Below are 27,522 nucleotides of genomic sequence, written 5' to 3'. Positions count from 1 at the left end.
GCTCCTCTAAGAGCTTAGCCTGAAGCTTGAAGAGTTGGAAGCAATTGTGAGACAATTGACGAAAAATTATGGCATCGTAGAGGAGCAGTCGTCCTCGTCGGGCTGACGGTGAGGTAGTTTCTGATGTTGAGTTTTGATGTTCGTACTTTTGATTTCTATATTGTATTTTGTTTCAGATTGCTATTGGATTTGAATGTTTGACCTAAGTTGACTGATTTTGACTGATTTTGAGATTTGGATTTTAATACTGCATTATTCAACCTAGTCCAGTTACTTGTTTGATTGTTGGATTTTAATTGAGTTGGTAAACACACTTGATTTCGGCTTTGGTTTGCCGGGATACCTTTTGAGCGTGGTAGAGCTGCTGGAATTTATATAGAACCTGCAGCTCTCAGGTAAGAAGAAAAAGGTTGTCTACTTGATCGTGAACGAGTATGGTGTAACCATTACCGACAACTATATAATGAAACATGCCATTATTAAAATAAGATGAGAAATTCGTAAAAAATTTGGTCATATGATCAGACGTACCTATGTCCATGGTCCAAATAAGCTTATTATATAAGCTAATAAGCATAAACTTAAAAAGCTACACCAAACATCAAATTAAGCTTATTTTGTAAAAAAAAAGCTAAAAAAGGCTATAAGCTTTGTTAAAAAAGCTAGGCCAAACACCCCCTAAGTTAATCCAAACACCCACTTTAGAAGACATAAATGAGACCTCTTTCCAAGTGGTGAAGCAAAGATCAAAACACGATGTGATAACGAGACAAGAATGGTGGGATTTTAATGTAAACTTGTAATATGGTTTGTCTTTTGTTTTGTTCTTCTGTTCTTTTTTGAGATGTCCAGCTCCTGGCTAGGAGTTTTTGTTTGTTTTTTATTCTTATTTTTATAAATGAAGGTTCCGTTTGGCGATTCAAAAAAAACACCCACTTTAGATAGCGTCTGGGTTCCAAAAAATGGAAGAGATTGGTCAACACCATTGTTAAGGCAACTTTTTGGAGAATCTGGTACACTAGGAACAAAAAAGTGTTTGAAGGAAGGTATCTTCGAGTTATCGAGCTAGTCGATAAAATAAAGGAAGACTCTTTTATGTGGATTAAGCATCGAACCAACCTCCCCAATGTCACTTGGGAGAATTGGCTCGCTAGTCTTCTGTAGTTCGGTTTTCTTCGTTGTTTTTTCCGTTATAAACTTCCCAGCGGCTTGCTGGCTCTTTTTATCTAGATATAAAGTGGTTTGCCGTTAAAAAAAATCAATACGTCAAAAACGTTCTTTGCACCTAGTGCTACAATCTCTTTACACAATATTGTGTTAAAAACATTTCTTTGCATTTTACCCTGTAAAAATTCTCTTTTACCATTAATTAAATAAAATAATTTAGGAAAAACACTTTCATTTGTATAATAATAGCATTTAATGCTAACATGCTTTCATAAACAATCATGTGTGCATGCATTTGAGCCCAAAAACATTTAATCTGGAAAAAAGTCTTGGGAGCTTACATTAAACTTTCTTAATGCGGACACTCATTAACCCGTTTCAACACCTTGTTCCTTCGACAATCAATATACTTTTGATTGAGTCCCTGACCCGAGGAACGTTCATACCTTATCCTTGTTGTTTCAACAATCAATATACTTTTGACATGAACATACCTTTCCTAACCGGTTGGTTGAGTTCTCACAATAATTTTCCTTGTTTCGTTAATAATCAAGGTATCTTTTTAACACTAAACATTCTCATGTAAACATTACACTATTAATGCTTTTATGAAGATATATATATATAGGGGAAGGTTCAAATGAAAACCACTAGTTATTGTGAAAACTAGAAAACTAACTAAAACCCACTAAAAAGGAGGGGGGAAGACTTTTAATGAAGAAGGGGTAAAATTGGAACAAAAAATATATAACTTTTCAAACATTTTCCATTTCTCCATACGTTATCATTTTAAAACAAAAATGGCACCATAAGATCACAAATTTTCTTATCTTTCATTCAAGTATATTCGAGCATATTTTTCATGACATAAAAAAAGATTTATGGTGTCGTCTTGTTTTCAATACTATTATTATAGTAGTGCACATGTGCAATATAACATGTACTACAATGTGCATTACATGCTTAAAATTAGCTTTTTGAGTCTAGTTTAGCTTTTAGGGTTAGTTTTTTTGGAGGTTTAGGATTAGGATTAGGTTTTTGGGTATGGGGGAGAGGGGGGTTTAGGTTTTTGGGGGGTGGGGGTGGGGGGGCGGGGTTAGGTTTTTTTCGGGTTTATGTTTAGGGTTTAGTTTTAGGTTTTCGGGAGGGTGGGGGTGGGGGGGTTTAGGTTTTTGGGGTGGGGGGGGGGTTAGGCTTTTGGTGGGAGGGTGAATTTAGGTTTTTTTTTTGGGGGGGGGGGGGGGGGTGGGGGTGGGGGGTTTAGGTTTTTGGGGGGTGTCGGTGGGGGGTGGGTTAAGTGGTTTAGACTTTCCGTATTAGTGCACATGTGCAGTACAACCAATTTTTTTTTTTTTTGAAAATTTTTTTCCATATATAAAAAGTAGCGATTTTTCTAAAAAGAATTGTAAAAAAAAAAAAAAAACTTTTTTTGTATGTTTTTTTGGTTTTTTTAGGCTTTTTTAGTTAGTTTTCGAGTTTTCACAATAAAAGTGGTTTTCATTTGAACCATCCCCTATATATATATTCCATCACTTTTGGTTATCTCGTCCTGGTGTCGGGTTTCAACTATTATCCACTTTAAAACACACTTGAATTTAACCTTACAAATTCACATTACTATCTCATAATTCAAACAAATTCCTACTGTTAAGATTAAACATTTTGATAAATAGCATCAAATTCTTAAGATATGTCAACATCATCCTAAGAAAATTATATTTTGTATAGTTAAAAACCATGTATTTGTGTATGCTTAACTCCATATAGAACTATTTAGTACAAGGAAAGAAGTCCCAAGAGTTCAAATTTGATTTATGCAGAAAAAAGATAAATCGTTTGGCCGAAAGAAAACCAGATTCCATGCATTATCAGACTGCCCGTAGTGAGCATTAACCCCCCCCCCCCCTTCTTCGTTGCCCCCTCAACGAGCGTTAAGGGCTTTGAGTATGGTGTCAAGTCACAATCAAACATGTTACTTCCATTGAAAAAAGGAAAATTAATCATGTTTTTATTTAGGGGTTGTTTGTTTACCTTTTAATGGGGCTCTTTATGGTTTAGGCTTCTTACTGGTTCCAATTAATGGTTCAGACTGTTTGTTTCGTGAGCAAATGTCTGAATAGTTCAGACATTTGCCTCTGAATGGTTAAGCACTATACTAAGTCTGAATGGTTAAAACATCTATTCTGTCAAACATTTGCCTCTACACGGTTAAGCATTATACTGTCTCTTAATGGTTCAGACCTACACTTAATGATTCAGACTTATTACTGGTTCAACACTTAACTATTGGTTCAGCACTTAACTATTCAGATGTTATCAAACGGCCCCTTAAACCGCTGCACACTTGTAAAGGTTTGGTTAGTTTAAACGGCCAATAATGTGATAAAAGCTTTTTTCCCAAACTAACTAATCCACTACATATAGTCTCATAGATTAATGATCAAACACACATAACACTTTCAACAACATCAAAACAATCTAGCAAAAGGATCCTTCAATCTTGACAAGACATTGTATATTTTCATAATATAAATAAGCAACATTTTGTTGCATTATGTTGTTGTATCATATGTATAGGGTGTGTTTCAAAAAAAGTTTGATTTTTCATTTTTCATTTTTCATCCAAAAGTTTTTATCTTTTCATTTTAACATTTTTGATTTTTTTTATTTTTAACCCAAAGACTTTTATGTTTTGCAATTTAATCCCAATACTTTTTTATTTTCATCTTTGGTCTCCTATACTTTTTATCTTTTGCAAGTTTTTCGTTTTATGTTTCTTTCAAAATTTTGTGAGTCAACACACTGCAACGTGTGTGTGGTTCAACGTTTTTTGTCTGTTTTTCCCATTTAAAAGGCCCGTCGCAGAGCATCTATTATTCTCCGTTTCGTTTCCAATGTGCGGGTCCTAAATCGACTTATTTTTTTCTTTCTACGTTTTACGTTTCAGTCTAATTTTTTCGCATTAACACACTGCAACGGGTGTGCATGATTCAATGATTTTACGTCTGTTTTACGTTCAGTGTTATTTTTCTTTTTTTATTTAGTTTATTTTACGAGCTCTTCTGTTGTTGGTGGTGTGACATTGGAGCTACTTGGCACCATTTTACAAACGTGTTTAACCTATTAAAATTTTTACTAAACATAATTTGTTTCAAGTTTACCCCTATACCGCCTACACTAAAAAAAACTATTTTTTACATGCATATTTTTATACATGTGTCGGTATGAATTCGATTTGCTCTATTCGACGTAAACTTTTTCTTTCTGAAAATGAGTCAGATCAAATATAATACATTTTTGTTAAAAAAATATTTTTTACGTGCATACTTTTATGTACATAATGTTTGAACTAATCCATTCGATGTTTGCGATGTATCCGCGCCACAACGTGCGCGGGTGTTATTGCTAGTTTCTTTAATTTGGCATCAATCATCTTTTCGCTACTTATAAACTACTTCAACTTTTATTTATGCATCTAAATAATCAGAGTAGCGGAGCCAGAAACTTTTTCTTATGATGTCATTTTTATGGATACCCCGGTTTATAGTAACCTAGAGTCGAACTTTTTGGATCGGTTTGGATCAAGTCGGATCGAATCACATAATAAAAGCAAATATCACAGTAAAAGTACAATGTCAATGAATAAAAACATATAATAAAATTACAAAGTCATTTGAAATATATAAAAAATTCATTTAGTAGTTGCTCTGTACGCATTTTCATGTTTTGAAAACGATTCATAATGTTTTCAACTAGTATTCGAGCATGCGCTTCGCAGCGGGTCGTAGAAGGTTGATGGTGAAGATTGGAGCCCACGCTTCGCGGCGAGGTCGTAGAGGTTGATGGCAAGGATGTATATATTTCATGATGGTAAAATTAAGCAGTCAACACAGTTAAGTAAACAATTTAGAGTTAAAGTTCCATTTAACTATAATGTGGTAAATAAAAAAAATGATAATATTTGTTATCTTGTATATTTTATGTTTAAGGGTTAAAAAGCAACCTGATTAAATAACCATGTCTATTATCAAAAGTTAGCTTTAATTATATAATAAATAAGAACTAAACCTCTAAAAAGGATAACATAACAGATATTTGTTAAAAAAAGAAAAAAATAAGTTTATTAACTTTATTAAACTTTAAGGATCGTATGATAACTCTATTGAAGTTTGGGGGTCGAAACATAAATCGCTTATAAAAAATATAATTATATTAAACTTACCTATGATAAATCTATTAAAGTTTAAGGGTATATGTAAATTGTTTATCAAAAATTTATTATAGTTTAGAGGTTGTGTGATAACTTTATTAATGTTAAGGGTTAGAAAATACATTAATTATAAAAAAACGACAATAATATTATAGCCTTATAATTATGAATTAAACTATTAAATGACCAAACATAGACTTATTACTATTCACGTTTTGAATTTTATAGTGTAGAATGGCAACTTGCAAAAAAAAAAAAAAAAAAAAAAAAAAACCTCTCCTTTTCATTATAACAAACAAGTGCAAGCATCATTCAGATGATCATCAAACATCTGGTTCCGGTTAGGTTAAACAATTGAAACAAAACCAATTAGACATGGACCTATAATGTTTACTAAACAATTGAAACAAAACCAATTAGACATGAGCCTATAATGCTTACTAGCGTAGAAAAAAAAATAAGCACGGACCTCTAATGATTTAAAGTTTACTAATTAAATTCAAGTATCTGGGCTTAATTTTTTGAACTATAAATTTGTTTCTTGTCTAATTCTTTTAGAGGAAACAAAACGATGGTGTTGTTTGTAAAAAGACAATGGTGTCGTTCGTAAAAAAAACAAAGGTGTCGCTCAAATTTTTCCTGTTATACGTTGTATTTGCTACACAAAATTCAATGGTGTCGGACGACACCGTTGTTCAAAGTGTGACTCCGCCACTTTAAATAATACTTTAATATTATAAGCAAACTATTTAAGATATTGATATCTAATATACCTTATCTTTGTTATAGATACTTTTAACTCGTTGCGATTAAAAGGAATTACAAAGGCAAACCTTTTTAATTAAGAAGGTCAGAGATAATGAATATGATGCTGACGCTTATTGAAGCTTATATGCAGAACTCTTTAAAACTTTGTTATTTTATCGAAATTAAATTCAAAACTACATATTTTTTATTAACTAATATAAAATATTTGATAAACTAATATAAAAATCTCTAAAATTTACTCCAGGAAAGATTTAGGGGAAGATTTAGGGGCTGTTTGTTTACCTCTTAATGAGACTCTTAATGGTTCAAACCTCTTACTGGTTCAGCACTTAATGGTTCAGACTGTTTGTTTCACGAGCAGATGTCTGAATGGTTCAGACATTTGCCTCTAAATGGTTAAGAGTTAAGACCTCTAATCTGAATTGATCAGACATTTGCCTCTAAACGGTTAAGCACTATACAGGCTCTTAATAGTTCAGACCTCGGGTATGTTTGGCATGGAGCTTTTAGGAGCTTCTGGCTTTAAGCTTTTAAGAAAAGCTCCTACTCAATAAAAAGTCTTGTTTGGTTGAAGGGGCTTTAAGCTTTTAGGTTAGGAGCTTGAAGCTTTTGGTTGAACGCTACTAGTAGTAGCGTTTAGAAGAAGCTACAAGCTTTTAGGGAAAAATGACTATTTTAACCTCTAAAAATAATGAACTTTTTAATGCACCAACTTTCTAAATTTTTAGTTATGTCCATTTTGGTCATTTTATACATTTTATTAAAAGCTCCAGCAACTCTACCAAACACCAAATATATCTAAAAACCTACAGCTACTAGCTACCAGCTTCCAACCACCAGCTATCAGCTTCCAGCTACCAGCCACCACCAGCTACTTTTGTCAAACATACCCCTCTTACTGGTTCAGCACTTAATGGTTCAGACCTCTTACTAGTTCAGCACTTAATGGTTCAAATCTCTTACTGGTTCAGCACTTAACCATTCAGATATTGCCAATCAGTCCCTTAATTGAAGAATGCCACATTCACTTTACCCTTATTAATGATACCCTTATTAATGATCACATATACAATAATTAAGCATAATGCGTCCAAAGTGAATAAAAACCACTTTTCACTAAACTTTTCCAACACAACTAGGGAGAAAGCCCGTGCGATGCACGGCATGCATAATAGCTATTGTTTGTTCGTAGGAAGACGTTTTACACTGCCGATGCATAACATGTAAGACAATACGCCTACAAAGGGGCGTGCTTAAACTTTATTAAACCATGGACCATAAGTTGTTTCCTTGGCAAAACTTGCCGGCCAAAAAGAAGTGAAAAAAGATGTCTTCCAAGAAAAAAAAAACATGAAACAGAAAAAAGAAAAACGCATAAACTCTCGCACGCCTTCCTATCTTATTGGATAACACATAGACCAAACTTTAGCTAACGCATGCCACCGTCATCCCCAATCCCATCACCAGCCAACTGACTGCAGTGAAATAACAAAAAGAAAAGTATTAAAAATGGTATACTATGTTTACGTATATATGCATCGAAAAGTAGTACGGGTTTTCATTGCTAACACTAAGTGCAGACGGTATATCTTTCATATGGGTCACTGTCAACTGTTTCTTCTGAATCCGAATCTGCATAAGCAGGCCTGGGAAGGAAAAGCGCGAAACATTTATGTAGACGGTTATCCAAAAATAAATATGCACAATTACATTGTTTATGGAAATCAATCAATTATAGTTGAAAGTTTTTTTGTTGCCTTTCCATTTATAACGACACCAAGTTTATTTTTTTCAAAAGCCAACTTCTCCCCTTATATGTCTTTACACATTCGAAGTGATGTGTTACCAAGTTTTTTTATTCCTATTTTTTTAATGTAGAACAATGCACTTTTATATTTACGAACTCAAGTTTCCGACTGTTGTAGCCTCCTAATTTTAAAATAGAGTAAACATATACCAGGTATGTAAATAACATTTCAGATCGAGTAGAAAGGTAAATAGCACATCTTTAATTAAAATGGTTTATTAAACAGGGCACGAATAAAGTGTAAGCTGATATATACCTTACGATCGCTTCAACGCGCTTAACTGGTGTCGGTATGGGTAGCACCCCCTTGTCTTTAGCGGGGATCGATGGAGGTGTGGAAGAACCAAAGGGCTTACAACCATTCCCATCTAGCAGGACATTCTTGCAGTTGAAGGATTCAAAATGGCCATGATCATAATACGTACACGAATCAAGCTGGAGGGTCTGAGTGCTGCCCATAAGAGAGTGCAAACAATTCGGCAGTGTTGAAATGCTTCCATCAGCGTTCCTTACCATCACCGGAGTGAACTTATCCTGTATGTCAATGGAATAAAGGTTGTAGACGCGTGACAGGCCAGACTCTGCTGTGAGTATACTATGAGCAGTGGTCTTTGTCAAGCGTTGGGCGGTGTCTTCAAAGCAGACAACGACAGCTTCGGCTGTTGAGTCAAACACCTCGAGTTCTAGCCTGAAACTGTGCAAGGTTTGTAATTTATTTTCAGTTATAAGCCTGCATGAGAATGGCTACAAATTAATACAACTAAGCTAAAAGGAATCAGATACATATCAGGTAATAACCATATATAGACTTAATTAACTTAAGCTGCACACATAATAAGGATAGGCTTCACATTCACTACTTCCACCCCACAAGGGTCATCTTCCACCATCGCCATCGCCATCGCAGTCACCGCACTTTCGTATCGCTCCACAACTTCTCCACCACCACCCTCCGTCGTCTTAGTTTCAATTTCTTCCTCTTCTATCTCGCTGTCGCTGCTTCGGCTAGAATCAACCGGATACACTTCCGCGTTGGACGCCTTTATGTTTGGCATCACCAGAGTGAAGCACAACATTCAGGTTTCTTTGACACCGATTATTTTTTACTACAATTAACTAATCTACTTTCAACTATTTTCCACGCCATTTGAGTAAAAAGAAAAAAAAAAGGACATTTTCTTAATTCTCTTAAAAAAATTGTTTTTATTCATTTTGAACTGGGGAGTTTTATGTGTCAAAATGGTTAGAGACGTGCAACTTATAAGCCTTTATTTATATATAAGCATTGTTGGGAAAGTTCACACTAAGATAAGCATTTATACTAATGCAATTGTGAGCATTGTGTAGTTAAACAGAACAAACGTAAAAATGTTGAATCATGCATATGCGTGGTAAGGTGTTAACTCGCCAACTTTAAACCAAAACGTAACTATTTATTATATAAAAAATAACTATATTGAAATGGTATCGCGTGTTTCAATTAATAATATAACCTTATAATACAAAAGCTTTCATTGTATAATTAGTTTTTATTCGATCTCGTTTTCTTTTAAACATATAATTATTTTCATGTTTGTTAAAATGAGCTAAAAACAAATATTTTGAAGATCCAATAATAAAACTCTGGGAAAAAGGAGCTATAACAAATATTTCGAAGATCCAATAATAAAAACTCTGGGAGTTTTTTCAACTATATAATTACATTTTATGTAGGCATTTTATAAGTTTACTTCTAATACAACTATATTTAAAACATTAAATTAATTATTATTATTATTATTATTATTATTATTATTATTTTGTTTTATTTTATTTTATTTAAAGAAGAAAACCATTAGGTGGTTTAGAAAACCCTGAAATTCTTTAACTACCGTCTTTCACGTAAAAAAACATGTATTGGAAGAGAGGAAAAGAAAAATATATATGAAATCTTAAAAAACTCTACAACCCTCTTCTACACTTTATCTCTGCTTCATCTCTCTACATTTTCTCAAGTCTCAAAAACCATATAATTAAATATGGCTGACCAAAAAAAGAAATATGACAAAAACTGTAGGTGTTTCATCCTAGTCAGTCCTTGAATTGACTTGGATTGGTGATCTAGTAAGGTGTAAAAGAATGGAAAGCTCGGTTCTTGTTCCATGATTTATGGGACAAAAATTTCTGGATTTGCAAATCTCTCAACAACCTTAACTGGTTTTGAAGCCAGAAGATTTATTCGTCTTTTGTTGAAGACCTTTCGCTCCAACCGTCTGTAACCCACCTTCAACCATCGTTTCCCTTGCCATAAACTTTACAACATCTCTCCAACTCTAACCCATCACATCTTCCTTTCTACTCTTTTCCCCTCTCTCCACCATCATCGATCTTCTCGTCAACCTCTGCCACCCAACCCGTCGTCGCCGCTGACCACTGCAAAACCCTTACCTTGGGTCGCTCTCTCATCTTTGTTCCTCCTTTTCAACCCTCTTTTCACCATAATTAATCAACTATGGTGCTGGTGGTTTTGGTTTTTCAATGAGGTTGTACCATCTTCTTTGATTGCTTGTACAATGTGTTAAGTTTTGAAAATAGTTTACAACATATGAGACTGAGAAATGGACAAATGAGATGAGAGAAAATTGAAAAGTAAATATGTGAGAGGAGAGTAATTTGCTAATTAATATAGGGAAAATTCGGTCAGTTACAAAACCTTTGAATTTTTTTTTGTTATCACTAAGTCTCTACATAGTCTCTACATTCAAGACTATATTTATTGTATTTATTTGGAAATTATGGCCATTAGTTTAACACTTTCGAAATTTAATAAGCATTATAATATAGTAATCATTTCTAATTTACTATTGGATTTATGCCTCCTTAATGAAAAGGACAATTATGTCCTTGAAAGACACAAATGTATTTTAGAGGCTCATAATGAAGGTTGTAAAAAAGTTCATATAACTAAATTTTTGAATATATATAGATAACATCAAATATATGTATTCACACGTCATTTAATTCTCCTATACTATAATTTAAATTTAAAATCAAATACATATGTCAAATTAATAAAAAAGATGATGGAAACACTTTACACTTGCCAAATGCCAATCTTCCAATTAAACAATTATTGAGAAAAGATTCCCACTCCCAAAACAAAACCCCACATAATAATTGACTTTTACTAAACAACAATTTCAATTAGCCATGCTTGAAGCCTTTCATATTATGAGACTTTTGATCACATCTGATTCCATTTCTTCACATCTTGTTCTTGTTCATGGCTTGTTAAACCAACAAAAACCACCATCTTCTTCTTCATCATCATATTCACACTACACATATGATGTTTTCTTAAGCTTCAGATACTCGAAAAAACTTCATTCAACATCTCTACATAGCTTTGACCCAATCTGGAATCCACACATTCAGGCATGACTATGAACTACCAATTGGCAATGACAGATATTTGGAAATAGCAAAGGTAATCCAGAGTTTCTATTATTGTGTTTTAGAAAAACTATGCTTTTCCGGTCGGTATCTTGATAAATTGGTGACATTACTGGACTGCAAGGAGTGGGTAGTTCTTTCGGTTTACTACAACATTGACCCGCCTCAAATTCGTGAACAAACCATGACTTTTGGTTGTGGTTTTGGTAACGATGAGAAGGGTTTGGCTATGGACATCAACAAAGTGGAAAGATGGCAGGCCGGGTTAGCCAAGGTTGCAAATTTATCTGGATGGGACTTGTAAAACATCGCGCATGGGTAACACTTCAATTTTTATATATGCATTTTCGTTGCATATGTTTTACTACATTAGGTTTGATAAAAACTGCAGGCATGAAGCGAAGAAGTTTATCGAAGAAATTGTCACGCATGTTCATAACATAGTAAAGCATAACAGACTACATATAGCAAAGTATCCTGTAGGATTAGAATCTGTTGTTAAAAATGGTATTGTTGACCGGGTCAAATGAGGTCAAACTAGTTCAACCTCAAAAGTAAAAAGGGTATATCTTTCAAGAATGTAAAAATAAAACAAAAATTAATACATACACTCAAGAATCCATCCCATGGTAATAATGTAGTTTCTACAATCAGATTCACATGATAAACATTTATATATAAAAAAAAAAGGAATTATATATAAAAAAAAAAAAAAAGGAAACAGAAAAGGTAAGTGTCAAGAGCATCATATATGAAGAAAGGGTTTTTAATTATATAAATGCCAAACCTGTACATACAATTAATATTTTCAAGTAGGGTTCAAATTCATATGATCTCCAGGACCATGAAATTAGACAGTTTAGCATTTAAGCATATACATACATACATATATTTACTACATACAACAACCATCATTTTATGCTTCAAGTTAACTATCAACCCCGTGCCCACAACAAACTCGGGCCGGGTTCATCTCAACAACCAACCACTTGATTTCTAGAAGCCTAAACAAACCCAAACGAATCTCGGGTTTTCTTCATTTCACGAAGGGGGTAGATATGTAAATTAGTACGAACGCAGGGGGTGGTTAATATATGCTTTACATCAAATGCGAATCGTAGGTGTCAAAATTCGAGGTGGGAATGACGAGAGGCAGCTTGTCTATATACATGAAGAACCGTTTCAGATTTTCTCGTGTTATTGTGGCCATGTCAATTGCTTCTTTGGAGTCAACATACACCCACAGCTCACTCGAGTCAACCCTCTTTAGGCTGACCCGGCAAAAGGGGCATGATAGGGACCGTGTACGCCTGCCATAAAAAAAACAACCACATTTAAGGTTAGGTTTAATGTTTCATAAACTTAATGTTTGGCTAAGCCACGTTAAAGATTAGGTTGATGTTCCCGCCACAAACAACTATAGTCTATAGCTTTCCTTTATGAAAAAAAAAATAATAATAATAATAATAATCGAGTTTGTGCCCTGAGAAAAAACATATGAGAAAAAACACTAATGAAATAATGATATTTTTGTATACATATATGACGAGCTAAGTACGTACAATAAGCTATGCAGTTAATGCGGTAAAAAGTTGGATATTGGTCGAGGACCGATATTTGAGATATCGGTAATAGCAGTGAGATATCGGTGGGATATCAGTACTTTTGATATCATGCTGAATCTATATATATAGCAATTTAACACTAACAATTTAGTATACTCTCCTACCATTAACAAATTAACCTTTTGCAACTTGCAAAACACTAACAATTGTAGCAAGTAGGAACTGATTAAGACTTAAAACACTAACAATTAACAATTAAGACTTAAAACACTAATAGTGGCAATAAGAAGAAAGACGAATGGTAGAACTAAGAAGAAAGGTACTCATATCGGGAAAATCGTTGATATATCGATCACATATCCGTCAAATATCGGTCAATATCGCCTGTAATATTGGTACCAATATTCCAACCGATATTTTGCACCACTATCTCACCAGGGGACCGATAACCGATATATCACATCGGTGATATATTGGCGATTTAACTGCATAGACATTGTACAAAGTTTTTTTATCAAAAAAGTGGTTTGAGCCAACCCCACCCGGCCCGTACTTAAAATTATCGGTTTTTGACCCATTTTTCAACCCAACCGATCCCCCTATTTTGCATTTCTAGGTTTAAACTCCTAATCAAATAGTAACCTTTGGAATGGATAGAATGGTTAATGGTAAGGTTTTTCTTCTGTTTTTGTAGCACCAGATGTTAAACTTACATTTACACGAATCGATTTTGCTATGATTCTTTACACCAAAAAACTGGCCGAGCATTTTATTTATAAGTTTAGCCACAAGATCACACATTTGAAGTGTACTAACGATTGTAGAATGCATTTCCGTCCAGTTGTTTTGTTACAACTTACACAGGCACAAGGATCAGATTTAATACAGATTATATATAATATGAATATGAATGGCTTATTAAATCATGAAAAAATAGTCTCTTATTGAAATGCTAATGAACGACTACGAACAATGCCTCAGTGACGTCTCATATATGCATCTTCCATATTAACTTATATGATTAACATATTCTTTTTGCAATTATAAGACATGATTTATATATTCTACAGAGTAAGAGTTCAAAACTTATATGAGATTTTCAATCACCAAGCACATTGAAACGAAGAAAAATTCAACTATTGATAAAAGATAGAAGGTTGTACCAGTCATTATAGCAATTAGAGCACATGGCGTGGTTACATTTAGGCAAGACGAGTTTGCTATTCATCTCCATGCAAATACCGCATTCTTCTTCACGTTCAATATCGATATCAGAACGATGATTGTAATCTCCATCTTCTCGTTTTCTATACCTTTCCATGCATACCTTCTTTTGTTTTTTCTCTTCGGAATCAGTCACGCCACTTTGAAGTTGCATTAACGACGGATATATGATACCTATTCATTACACCACCCTAAATATTAACACCCTTTAAACAAAAAAAAAAAAGTATATAGATAAAGAATATAGTGATCCAATAATCTCGTTTGGGCCGTTGGATCATACCATAGAATTCTCTTATGCTCGCCTTTCTTTCATGTGTAGACATGGTGGTGGTTCCATCATCATAAACCTGTAGCATGAGCAAGCCGGAAACTTTATCAATGGATATAAATGCAAAATCCTAAAAGTAGAAAAACCCGAAAAAAGTTTGACTGTTTAACCTGAAAAATCAGAATCCTCAGGAGGCCAAGAGCACCGGCGAGGTGACAGTCGGACCATTGAACAAAGAAAAGAAAAAATTGTGCAGCCGGGCTATATGACATTCTCATCTGCACACACGCGCCATCGTACTCCCTTGGAAAATCAGACGCCCTGCATTATCATACACCAAACACACATACAAATAAAAACATCAACAAAACAACCCTGCAAAAGATCATCTTCAATCCTGACTGTAACACATTGTAGATATAACCTCTAAAGTATATATCTTTTCTACAGTAATAGGATTTAGGAGCTCATTTTGTTGGTGTCAACTGTCAACCTCACACTTTCACAATAGATATAATTCATATACATAAACACACACATACACATACACATACAAATATGTGTGTGTGAATCTACTCAATAATAATAAACTATTTTAGGTTTTTTTACTCTGTCTAAATACCCCTAAATTAGCCAAAATAGGATTAACCCACATGTTAAGAAGAATCAACGTTAATCAATATAAATTAAAGAAATCAATGTAAACAAAAAAAAGTCCTTTGAAATTTAAAATTGGGAGTAAAATTGAGATTTTTATAATCCAAAGTTCAGAGATTAAACTGAATTCAAATATCCTAAAGTCAAAATTAAAGCCAAATACGAGTCAAAAATCATACAAAAAAACCCTAAATTCATCTGATGAAACGTCCAAACCCTAAATTGAACGATTAACGAAAAAAAACATCAATTTCACGAGAAATAACCAAAAAAGCATCGATAATGAAGAGAAATTATTAACTTCTTACAGCGTATTAGCGTGTTGAAGATCTGCTTCAAGAACTTTGAGAGAATCCTTGAAAGATTTTCTCATCGATCCCACATACATCTCTGTTTTTTCTTCAATTTCTTTAGGAAAAAGGGTTTACACCACCATCTAGTGATTCGTGATGAGTCTCTCTCTGTCTAAAAAATGGGTTTCTCTCTCTAGAAAGAGTGGAGATGAGTGGTAAGTTGTTTTGAGAGAGAGGGAGGGGGAGAAGTGAAGAAGGAGGGAGAAGAAGTGTGTCACTGTCAAGCTGACACGTGGATAAGAAGCTGGATGAACTTTCAAGTTTCTATATAAACATTTTTTATCTTTATTTTAATACGATCTAGTGGAAGATTATTATACTATAATATAATATAATATAATATAATATAATATAATTGTATTTTATTATTGATTAAAGTTGGCTTTAAAAGAATCAAATTATCCCTTACCATTCCAAGAAAAGATAATATCATTTTTGTTTTTATATTTATATTGTTTTTTTTTTTTGGAATGTGACTTTCTCTGTACAGGACCGAAGTGGTCACCGGGGTCATGTCGAAGACATTCCCCCGTCAGCCCCGCTCTTACGGACGCGATGTTCGATCGGGCCCCGACCGGTGCGCAAGCTGACTTCCGCCCGGAAACCATACTGTCCTCACACGAGAGACTCGCTGGGGTAACAGCTGGGTATAACCGGGTTGCCCTCAGGACCGCACCATGCCTCGGTAGGAACGATCCATCATTGGGACGTCCCACCCCCCGTATGCCGCAGCCGAGAGTCGAACCGGCGACCTCCAGGGAGGAAGCCGGCCCGACTTAACCAGCAAGGGGATACCCAACTGGGCTAGGGGGCAGGATTTTATATTTATTGTTGAGTTGATAGTCAGGATGACTCAATATTTTTAGATGTCCTAAACAAACTAAAAAGTCAGGCTTTTATTAAGTTCGGTTTCTGTTTGACATTAAAATAAATTAGTAAAAATATAACAAATAACAAAGAGATGATATCCAGAATGTCAACAACAATACATATAAATTCGCATAACTGCATAAACAAAAAATTGGGAAACAAATCGCCTTTTCAATTTGATGATTGCCATTTCAAAGTTGATGATCAAAATTCTTCAGTTGTTTCCTTTCCATTAGTTTCGAACGATTACTCGTGAGCTCTGCGTAATCGATTTGGAACCATGTGTATGTGTGTAGTCGTATAGGACACGTTTAAACTTCTTAGCCTAGCTTCACCTTCATCCACACAAGACAAGCCCTGATGGTAGTAACCCTTTCCTATTTGTTCCTATGAATTTGATATGATTTTTCTATGAGTTAGTATTTGATAAATATAATGATATTTTGAGGTTTAATAAACACAACTCCAGGTAACGAGTCTACTTTTACTTGTGTATCAAATTGCATTCTCTTTAATAGGACTTTAATGCTATAATATGTGGAAAGAGTTAAGTGCTACTTTCACCCATATGTCATTATACAGTGTTTCATCAGTGGTAGCTAGTTTATAAAAGTTCAACACATAAGTGGCTTGGCCTTGTGGATTGTATATTTTTTTGTGTACTTGTTTTGGAAATGACAACATGTTACTTCGGGATATTGAACATATTTATGCTTTCTCAAACACAAGTCTGAAAATCACACAATTACGTTTGTTATATCGATACAATGATTATTATCAGACATGAAAGCCATTTAAACACTATCAGACATGAAAATCACACAATTAAGGATATGTATGTTAGGACTGAAACTAGGGTAAGGACACCTTTTGGGGATACAGATTTTTTACCCATGGAGGTAGGACTCCGTCAAGGGTCTGCGTTGAGTCTGTTTCTGTTTGCAATTGTCCTATATGAGTTATCAAAGTCGATTCAAGAGCCAGTTCCATGGTGTTTGCTTTTTGCTGATGATATTGTTTTATTTGCAGAGAGTAAACAAAGCTTAAATGAAAGGTTAGAGGAGTGGCGAGCAGCCTTAGAAGGCAAAGGGTTAAGGGTTAGCCGCTCCAAGACTGAGTATCTACACTGTAATTTCAAGGGTGTAGATGACAACGAGGACACTCATATCAGCATTGAAGGACAAGTAGTCCCAGGGAAAACTAAGTTTTAAGTATTTATGATCGTTTGTACAAAGGGATGGAGAGTTGGATAGTGACGTAGCCCATCGCGTCCAAGTTGGATGGTGTAGGTGGAGAGCAACCACCGGTGTATTGTGCGACAAGAGATTCCCAACTAAATTAAAGGGAAAATTTTATAAGGTTGTAGTTAGACCTGCTATGTTATACTGAACAGAGTGTTGGGCCATCAAGAAGACACAAGCGCGTAAGCTGGAGGTAGTAGAGATGAGGATGTTGAGGTGGATGTGTGGGCACACTAGGTTGGATAGGATAAGAAATGAGGTTTTTAGGGAGAGGTTAGGAGTAGCTAGTATATCAGATAAGATAAGGGAGGGAAGGTTAACAAGGTTTGGGCATGTCAGGAGAAGACAAGCGACATTCGCGGTTAGAACAATAGAAAGTCTCATTGCGGAGGGGCGGAGGAGTAGAGGTAGGTCGAAACTCACTTGGGAGGAGCGAATTAGAAAGGATTTGTTACACTTACACCTCTCTGAGGACATGAGTTCGTGGAGACGTAGGATTAAGATCAAAGACTTTTAATGGGTATTACCTCTTTGTATTAGTTTATTGTCATAGGAGCTTAGTGGGTTTTGTTAGTGTCTTAAAAGGATTGTGCATGTTATCTCCTGTCTAATGTGTTATGAGTGTGTTAATTGCCTGATAGCTTACTACGATTTTTATTAGTACAATACTTTTTCTTTGTCTAGCTATGTGCAATTGTATGTTTACTATGGCTCTTATATATGGAATCATCATTGGAGCCGAGGGTCTTACCGGAAGCAGCCTCTCTGTCCCTTGGGATAGAGGCAGGGGCGGACCCACATAGAGTGGGTCGGGGTCCCCGGACCCCAATGTTTTTAAAAAAATTAGTAGATCCGGTATATTAAATTTTATAAGGACCCAATGAATACAGTTAGGTGGACCCCATAGAAAGAAAAGGAAAGCTGGTGTAGTGGTAAATCCTTCTCTTTACCACAAGAGGTCATGGGTTCAATCCTTGTAAAGCTTTTTTTATAAATCTAGTTCAAACCTCTCTCTGCCCTGACCCAAACGAGGACTGACCCGAAAATTTTAACGCTTTTGGTTATGAAAATTTTGAACATCGAAAAAATGGACCCTATTGGAATAAAATCATGGATCCGCCATTGGATAGAGGTAAGGTGTGCCTACATCGCACCCTCCCAGACCCTACTAATAGTTATTATGGCTATGAGTGAGATTATAATGGGTATGATTGATTGATTGAGAGTTACTTTTACTTAGTTTGTAACCTTGTCTTCATGTAAATCAAGATTGTTGAGTACCAAGATTAAGTAGAAATCATTTATCGACATTATTTTCATGTAAAGGTTAACAAAACTAAAGTTGAAATTGATGATCAATATTATCTTCATGTAGCTTTGTCTATGTCTAAACTATCTAATTTAACTTCATCGTCAAGTTTGTTGATTTATTCATTATATAAACTGCATTTGGAACAAACAACTACATACGTAATTAAGCTAGAGAAGCATTGAAATAACCTATTGGTTCGAGTGTATTTTGCAAGCTACATAATTAATGAGTTAGGCTATAGGGTGTGGGGAGCATGATTGGGTCATTAATTGCCATATAGGACCATTAATAAATTGCTACACCATCCATTTGCTTAATCCATCATGGTTGGCATGGATTAAACCATGGCAATCATGAGCCTCCTTTCCTTTTTTAATATTTTTTTTCCTTTTTTACAAATAAATTAAAATAAAAGAATAGTGGTTTGGGTCATGACCATACCCATAGGGTAGTGGTTTTGAATGATGAATTAAAAGCAAGTGACATGGCGCTGATGTGGAGGATCATGGAGTCCATAAGGATCATGACCACACCCTATAGTTATAAAGCGTATGCGACTCATATAAGCTTGTTTACCTTTTGTTGCTAGTTTCATTATTTTATTTAAGGTTAAATTCTACATGAACTAAAATTCCCTAATTTAGCTTAAGGCATTCACTTGGCAAATTCGATAGTTGGTGAGACTTTTGTAATGCATACAAATTATATACTAATAAAAATCGAATGGAATGAACAGTGATATTCAACTAATTAAAAATATATTCAATAATGGGGCGGGGTTGTAACGTGGGTTGAGTACAAACGCCCAAGTCACCATCCCGGCTGGGCTTGGGTTTCGGCGTAGCCCCTTGGGCAGGGGTTTCAGCCAGGGCGATGGGCGGGGCTATCAAGATGACATGGCGGGATCTCATTGGCCAAGACAAGACAAGTAGCTGTTTGGGCTAGCCGTTGGCCAACGGCTATGTGTTAAAAAAAGATCTAGTAAATATTATAATATGGGGTATGGGGCGTAGGTTGTGGCGTGGGTTGGGTACAAATGCCCAAGTCACCACCCCGGGTGGGCATGGGTTTCGGCGTGGCCCCTTGGGCGGGGGTTTCAGCCCGGGCGTTGGGCGGGGCTATCAAGATGACATGGCGGGATCTCATTGGCCAAGACAAGTAGCCGTTTGGGCTAGCCGTTGGCCAACGGCTATGTGTTAAAAAAGATTTAAGAATTATTAGAATATGGGGTATGGGGCGGAGGTTGTGGCGTGGGTTGGGTATAAACGTCCAAATCACCACCCCGGGTGGGCTTGGGTTTCGGCGTGGCCTCTTGGGCGGGGGTTTTAGCCCGGGCGTTGGGCGGGGCTATCAAGATGACATGGCGGGATCTCATTGGCCAAGACAAGTAGCCGTTTGGGCTAGCCGTTGGCCAACGGCTATGTGTTAAAAAAAAGGATCTAGGAAATATTAGAATATGGGCTATGGGGCGTGGGTTGTGGCGTGGGTTGGGTACAAACGCCCAAATCACCACCCCGGGTGGGTTTGGGTTTCGGCGTAGCCTCTTGGGTGGGGGTTTCAGCCCGGGCGTTGGGCTGGGCTATCAAGATGACATGGTGGGATCTCATTGGCCAAGACAAGTAGCCGTTTGGGCTAGCCGTTGGCCAACGGCTATGTGTTTAAAAAAATATCAATTCACTATAAATACTCACACTTCTATTCATTTTTTACCACAACTACTCCACCTCTTCTATAATGATCTCTATCTTATTTTAAAAAAAAAAATTCTCATCCAACCACAATACGAAAAAATGAATCCTCATAATCGAGGTTTTGACCCGAAAAATCCGTGGGCATTCCAAGAAACACCTAGCCCAGCATCCAATCGTCCAATTGCTCCCTTTTTAATGCACTCCACGATGCCGGATATGACTGGTTACGCATCGTTTATCTTGAATCGTTTGAAGAATGATGTCAGTCAGTTTACTTACTGTGTGTATAAAAGGTAATCTAAACTGTGCAATTACTTGTATTGCTACATTGTTACAGGATTTTATGAGCTCGGTACCAATCGGTACCGAAAATACCGTTACCGAAATCCCCAAAAGTATGTATCGGTACCGAATATACCTGGTACGGTACGGTTCGGTACCGGTTGGTACTGGTACAACACCGGTATTTGAGGGTAAAAATCGGTGAACACCGGTGCCGAACCGGTACCGAAAATAAGTTACGTTTTAATTCGAGCTACTTTTTGTTATTTGACATGTTTTGTCATTCTTATAGAACGATTTGGTTTAGCGCGCTGCAACGCGCGCGCATGGAAACAACTAGTTTTCTTAATAACAAATTGCTTGTAGAAACTTGTCAACCAAGGTCTTAATAGCGGATAAATCTCTTCCATATTAGTAAATCTTTCACAGTCAGTCATCAGTGGAACCCCTTCGGAATGAAAAAAAAAATAGTGGAAATCTTGGATGATCTATGAAAAAAATAGTAATAATCTACCAAAAGGAATCCTTAGAAAAAAATTTATAGATCTACCACTGACTGTCATGATCATAAGACCAACTCAAAAGGTTGTATCTTCATAAGAAACTAATATTTTTATTGACATGTGTTAGAATAAGTAGTTGTAAAATAAGTTATAAATAAACACGATACATTTATATTTTATATGAAATCATGGTTTAGGAAAAAAAAAAAAAAAAAAACTCACCATATCACCGTTCCACCATGTAGAGTAACGTTTTTTAAAGGCGGCATATTATTATTAGAGAAAAATGCCCGGATAGTCCCTGTGGTTTTGCCTTTTTTCACCTATAGTCCCCAACTTTCTAAAATTACCTGAATAGTCCTCAAGTTTTCAACTTTCGTTCCCGGATAGTCCCTAAAGCGGATGTGGGTTAGTTTTTGGTGTTAAATAGGTGTGAAATTACTAAAATACCCTTATCATAAAAATAAATATATACACCCACATATTATCCCTTTCTCTTCATCCCTGCTCTCTCTCTCTCTCTCTCTGGTACCACCACCACCCCCACCACCGTACAAATCCACCGGCACCCCTTCTTCCCCCTCCCGTTCCTCCATCCCCGGTAAAAAATCAAAATACTCAAAACCCCCAAATTCAAAAAACTCTAATTCACATTCACACCCTGCTTTTAAACGAATTGTAAGAACTAGAAAAATCCCAGATGAAATTCAAGCGAAAGTGATGAAACAGTGATTAAAGTAAGTGATAAGGGATTTACATATGTAATACCCGAAACATCATTTGAATTTCAGTATAGTTATACGGAAACACCGAAAGTGAACCCGTTGAAGCTTCGGGAGCCTACGATAGCGCCGTTTGGGCCGGGGAGTATGCCGAGGCCGTGGACGGGGAAGAAGCCGTTGCCGAGTGGGAAGAAGAAGGTGGAGTTTGACTCGTTTAAGTTGCCGGAGCCCGGGAAGAAAGGGGTTAAGCTGGTACAGGCGCATGGACCGTTTTTGAGTGGGACCGGGCCGCGGTATGTGGTTAAGAGGGAGGAGGTGTTGGGGGAGGGCTTCGATTAGAGAGGAGGTGCTGGAGATGGTGGCTGATGGTGCATATCTGGTAGAGAGAGAAGGGGTATAGAGAGAGATGGGTTTTAACCATGTGGGCCCCACCTGATTTAATATACTAATTAATTTATTTTAATGACTTAATAGTTATTTTTTATATTAAGGGTATTTTAGTAATTTCACACCTACTTAACACCAAAAACTAACCCCCATCCGTTTCAGGGACTATCCGGGAACGAAAGTTGAAAACTTGGGGACTATTCAGGTAATTTTAGAAAGTTTGGGACTATAGGTGAAAAAAGGCAAAACCACAGGAACTATCCGGGCGTTTTTCTCTTATTATTAAAAAACCAAGAGTAAATTGCCATTTTAGTCCCTGAGTTTTGTCTAAATTTGCCATTTTAGTCCAAATAGTTTTTTTTTTTTGCCTCTGAGTCCCTGACTTTTCCCTTTTGTTGCCATTTTGATCACATACACTAACTTCATCCAAAAACTCCATCTTTAACCAGGGGTATTTTGGGGATTTTCATTTTAAATGTTTTCAATTGCCATTTTGATCCAATTCCAAAAAATCAAAAAAATTCCAAAAATCAAAAAAATTCCAAAAAATTCTAAAACTTCTAAAAAAATACAAAAAATACAAAAAATTTGTTTCGAACCCGAACCGTTTCGAGCCGAACCGTTTCGACGCGAACCGTTTCGACCCGTACCGTTTCGACCCGAACCGTTTCGAGCTGAGCCTTTTCGACGCGAACCGTTTCGACCCGAACCGTTTCGAGCTGAACCGTTTCGACGCGAACCGTTTCGACCTGAACCGTTTCGACGCGAACCGTTTCGACCCGTATCGTTTCGAGCTGAACCGTTTCGACGCGAACCGTTTCGAGCTGAACTGTTTTGAGCTGAACCGTTTCGAACTGAACCGTTTCGAGCCGAACCGTTTCGAGCTGAACCGTTTCGAACCGAACCGTTTCTAGCTGAACCGTTTCGAGCTGAACCGTTTCGGGCTGAACCGTTTCGACGCGAACCGTTTCGACCCGTACCGTTTCGAACCGAACCGTTTCGAGCTGAACCGTTTCGACCCGTACCGTTTCGAGCTGAACCGTTTCGACCCGTACCGTTTCGAGGCACGGTTCGCGTCGAAACGATTCAGCTCGAAACGGTTCGGGTCGAAACGGTACGGGTCGAAACGGTTCGCGTCGAAACGGTTCAGCTCGAAACGGTTCGGGTCGAAACGGTTCGCGTCGAAACGGTTCAGCTCGAAACGGTTCGGGTCGAAACGGTTCGGTTCGAAACGGTACGGGTCGAAACGGTTTGCGTCGAAACGGTTCAGCTCGAAACGGTTCGGTTCGAAACGGTTCGGCTCGAAACGGTTCGCGTCGAAACGGTTCAGCTCGAAACGGTACGGGTCGAAACGGTTCAGCTCGAAACGGTACGGGTCGAAACGGTTCGCGTCGAAACGGTTCAGCTTGAAACGGTTCGGGTTCGAAACGGTTCGGGTTCGAAACGGTTCGCGCCGAAACGGATTTTTTGGATTTTTTTAGAATTTTTTAGAATTTTTATGATTTTTAGAATTTTTTGGAATTTTTTTGATTTTTAGAATTTTTTGGAATTTTTTTGATTTTTTGGAATTGGATCAAAATGGCAATTGAAAACATTTAAAATGAAAATCCCTAAAATACCCCTGGTTAAAGATGGAGTTTTTGGATGGAGTTAGTATATGTGATCAAAATGACAACAAAAGGGAAAAGTCAGGGACCCAGAGGCAAAAAAAAAACTATTTGGACTAAAATGGCAAATTTGGACAAAACTCAGGGACTAAAATGACAATTTACTCAAAAACCAAACATCTAGCAAGTAACTAGACGTGACAAAAGAAAAACAAAATTACATAATGGGGTTCCTTATCCTCTCAACTAACTAGAGACACATTTTTTATTCCTAACCGAGTACAAATAAAATGAAAAATAAAGAACCTCTTCAAATAAAAAAGTGGATGGATTATGATCACCGTTGAAAAGCCGCTTGTTTCAAGGTGTTGCCAACAAATTTAACAGTGTCTGACATATTAACTAGGACTAGCAACTGATCAACAACACATTGTGGATAGAAACTCCCAACACATAACACTTGTGGGTGTAGATGTTTGTTGTTATTGATATTGTAACAACTAATTTCATAATTCTCTTTTTCAACTAAGCTATTTAACCTAATACTTTAGTAGATATCTACAACTTCTAAGTTGTGATTTATATAGACTTTGTAGACCACTTCAATATAAATTGTTTGTAGGAATGTATGAGAAAAAGAATATGTTAATACAAAAAATAGAAAGAAACATGTGAGTGATCCCAAACTCAAGGACTATTTATGCATTCACTGATTTGAAGAAATTGTTATAACATAGATCCATGTCTTCATAAATCAAGGTTAATGTGATGTATTTAAGTGATAATAAAAAGAGCAAGGAGACGAGAAAAGATAAGGGCGCAACGTGCGTATATGGTTCAACGCTTTTACGTTTCGTTTTACGTTTTTTTCTAGTTTTTGCGAGTTAACACGGCGCAACATGCGTGTGTGGTTCGACATTTTTACGTCGTCTACTTTTTTCCTATTTGACAGGTTCGCAGCACGCGAGTTCTAAATTGACTTAGTTATTATTTTCTATACTTTATGTTTCGGTCTAATTTCTTCACATTAACACGCCGTAACTTTAGTTTTGATGGCGTTGTCGATGGTGTGACATTGGTGCTATTTCTCACGGTTTTACGCCCTCACCTCAACACAGGGGCTTAGTAGTAATTGATCTGAAGAATTATTAGTGAAAAATACCTTTATCCATGTTATAAAAGGTTGATGTGACAATATTAAATAAAATGGTACAATGTCAAGAAAATACTCTTATTTAATTAGTACTGTTATCTTATATAAATTTGATATTACCTTCTATAATCTTAAATCATTTTCATCATCACCTTTTCTAACGTCGGTAGCAAGCGGCTAACCACCTTGTAATCAACACTATATGTTGTTGTCGTCCTTGCATGTGTTGTCATGACATGTGTCACGACATGTATTACATTTGGTTGTATTTTTGTATGTCATTTGCATTATTTGAAAGATGTGAGTTTTTAGACGAGATCCGAATTAAATTCGGTGTAAAAGTGTGGATTAGGATCAAATACAAAGGATCCTAATTGTAAGAAGTGTAAGAAGGATTTATAGAGTGACAAGTGTCCAATAACCTAAAACTAAACCCACTACACAAAAAAACACCACTACAAAAAAAAAAAAAAAAAAAAAAAACCTTAAACATCCACCACCACCAAAGGGTTTAGGTTTTTGGGTGGTGGTGGGGGTGGGTGTTTAGTTTTTTTAGATTTTTTTAGGTTTTTGTGAGGTATAGTTTTTTTTTTTTTTGCCCGAGAGGGGGGGGGGGGGGGGGTTAGGTTTTTTTAAGGTTTTTGGGGGGTGGGAGGTGGGGGGTTAGGTTTTTTGGGGGTTTTTTGGTGAGGTATAGTTTTTTTTTTTTTCCGGGTGGGGGGGGGAGGGGGGGGGGGGGGTTTAGGTTTTTGGGTGGTGGTGGGGTGGGGTGGGGGTGGGTGTTTAGGTTTTTGGTGGTGATGTAGTGGGTTTAGTTTTAGGTTATTGGACACTTGTCACTCTATAAATCCTTCTTACACTTCTTACAATTAGAAACCTTTGTAGAATAACTTGACCCGTAAAAGTGTATGTGTTTGAAATTAATTATTTTGTAATCTAGGCGTTGAATGAAGTTGCTCCTTCGGGGACCTCTGATAATATTGGAACCATACATGGAAGATTAGCATGGTCCCTGCGCAAATATGACATACACAAATCAAGAAACGATGGATAACATTATTCAGATAATGAATTACATTTATGTTTTCCCTCCTCGTGTCAGGGTTGTTGAACGAGCCATCGATCGTCAAAATATAAGTTTAGGCTCGAGCCTATATAAAAGCAGAGTTAGCTCGATTCAATATTTTCACTGAGCTCGTATTTAACTCAGCTCATCGCTCAATGAGTTGACTCGTTTTTCTTAACTCTGTTGATTTTGCACAAAAAGGTAAAAAAAAATCTTAAGGTACACCGATCTAAACTAAGGAAATTAACTAATTTATTTGAGCCAACGTGCAAGTCACTTGAGATAAATCAATTTGAATTTTTATGTGAGTAAGCTAGTTTTTTCTGCTTGAACTAAAGTTATTAGCAAGTTAATTTATACAAGCTAACAAACGAGATATACGTCATGAACTATTTGACCGAACATGAATATGGTATCTAGAAAGAGTTATTTTTATAATGCTTAAATACATCTAACATATCTTATGTTTATAGAATATCAAAGGGAAAAAACGAAAACACTCTAGGGACCTAAACATAATACAATTTGTCCTAAAATTAATTGATTTATATTATGGGCCAAAACTAAACATTGTTAAAGGGTAATTACGAACGTATAAGTTATAACCTTGTCTCTTTTGTTTTTGTTGTCACTTTTTAGTTGCTTGATCTCCATGGTGCGTTGAATAGATGATCATTACTTCTAAATATTTTAATAACTAGAACGACTTTAATACTTTACTGGTATTAAGCCCCTGCTTTGCAGCGGTTTTCATAAGACTGCGTTAAGTAGTAGCAATACTATACCATTGTCAGCGACCACCAACACCGGAAAAGCTCGTAAAAACAAAATAAATAAAAACGGGAAAAAATAACGTCGAGCGAAAAACAGACGTAAAATCTTTAAATCACGCGCGCTCGTTGCTGAGAAATTAAACTGAAACGTAAAACATAGAAAAAATAACTAAGTCCATCCAGGACCCGCGTGTTGGACGAACTTGTCAAATGCAGAAAATAGATGTGATGCGACGGGGCAGTCAAACGGGAAAAAATATACGAAAAATGTTGAACCCCACACGCACGTTGCGGTGCGTTAACTCACAAAATTTAGAACGAAACGAAAAACTTGGGAAAGATGAAAAGTATGGTGGATCAAAATTGAAATAAAAAAGAGTTGGCATTAAATTGTAAAAGATGAAAAACTTTTGGTTAAAAGTAAAAAAACAAAGGGTCTAAATTGTAAAATTGAAGTTATT

General features: G+C 36.2%; 1 protein-coding gene, 1 long non-coding RNA gene and 1 other non-coding gene across 3 annotated transcripts; 2 read left to right on the top strand and 1 right to left on the bottom strand.

Annotated features, from left to right (window-relative positions):
• The first annotated feature begins 10,999 nt into the window (after nt 1-10,999).
• On the top strand, nt 11,000-18,934 carry LOC110916397. The gene is made up of 3 exons (XR_004883873.1): nt 11,000-11,418; nt 11,509-11,702; nt 17,354-18,934. It is a non-coding gene; the product is annotated as an uncharacterized LOC110916397 (long non-coding RNA).
• On the bottom strand, nt 12,135-15,690 carry LOC110915992 (E3 ubiquitin-protein ligase AIRP2). The gene is made up of 5 exons (XM_022160740.2): nt 15,410-15,690; nt 14,615-14,765; nt 14,457-14,523; nt 14,113-14,347; nt 12,135-12,694 (listed from the first exon to the last, which is right to left on the bottom strand). Exons 1-5 carry the CDS (start codon nt 15,487-15,489, stop codon nt 12,484-12,486), a joined length of 744 nt encoding a protein of 247 aa, XP_022016432.1. The 5' UTR covers nt 15,490-15,690; the 3' UTR covers nt 12,135-12,483.
• A 7,243-nt stretch (nt 18,935-26,177) lies between the features above and the next one.
• On the top strand, nt 26,178-26,280 carry LOC118488640. The gene has a single exon (XR_004885184.1). It is a non-coding gene; the product is annotated as a U6 spliceosomal RNA (small nuclear RNA).
• Nucleotides 26,281-27,522: the final 1,242 nt, after the last annotated feature.

Source organism: Helianthus annuus, chromosome 16, assembly GCF_002127325.2.
Source record: "Helianthus annuus cultivar XRQ/B chromosome 16, HanXRQr2.0-SUNRISE, whole genome shotgun sequence".
NCBI classification, from domain to species: domain Eukaryota; kingdom Viridiplantae; phylum Streptophyta; class Magnoliopsida; order Asterales; family Asteraceae; genus Helianthus; species Helianthus annuus.
Note: the sequence above shows the minus strand (reverse complement) of the source record. Positions and strands in the feature narration are given on the sequence as shown.

Bases quoted from the DNA above. Each gene is read 5' to 3' on its own strand.
- LOC110915992 (XM_022160740.2), bottom strand. From the start codon at position 15,489: ATGTATGTGGGATCGATGAGAAAATCTTTCAAGGATTCTCTCAAAGTT. The intron at 14,766-15,409 runs GTAAGAAGTTAA...ATGATAATGCAG, and splicing joins CTTCAACACGCTAATACGCT to GGCGTCTGATTTTCCAAGGG. The intron at 14,348-14,456 runs GTATGATCCAAC...TGTAATGAATAG, and splicing joins GAGCATAAGAGAATTCTATG to GTATCATATATCCGTCGTTA.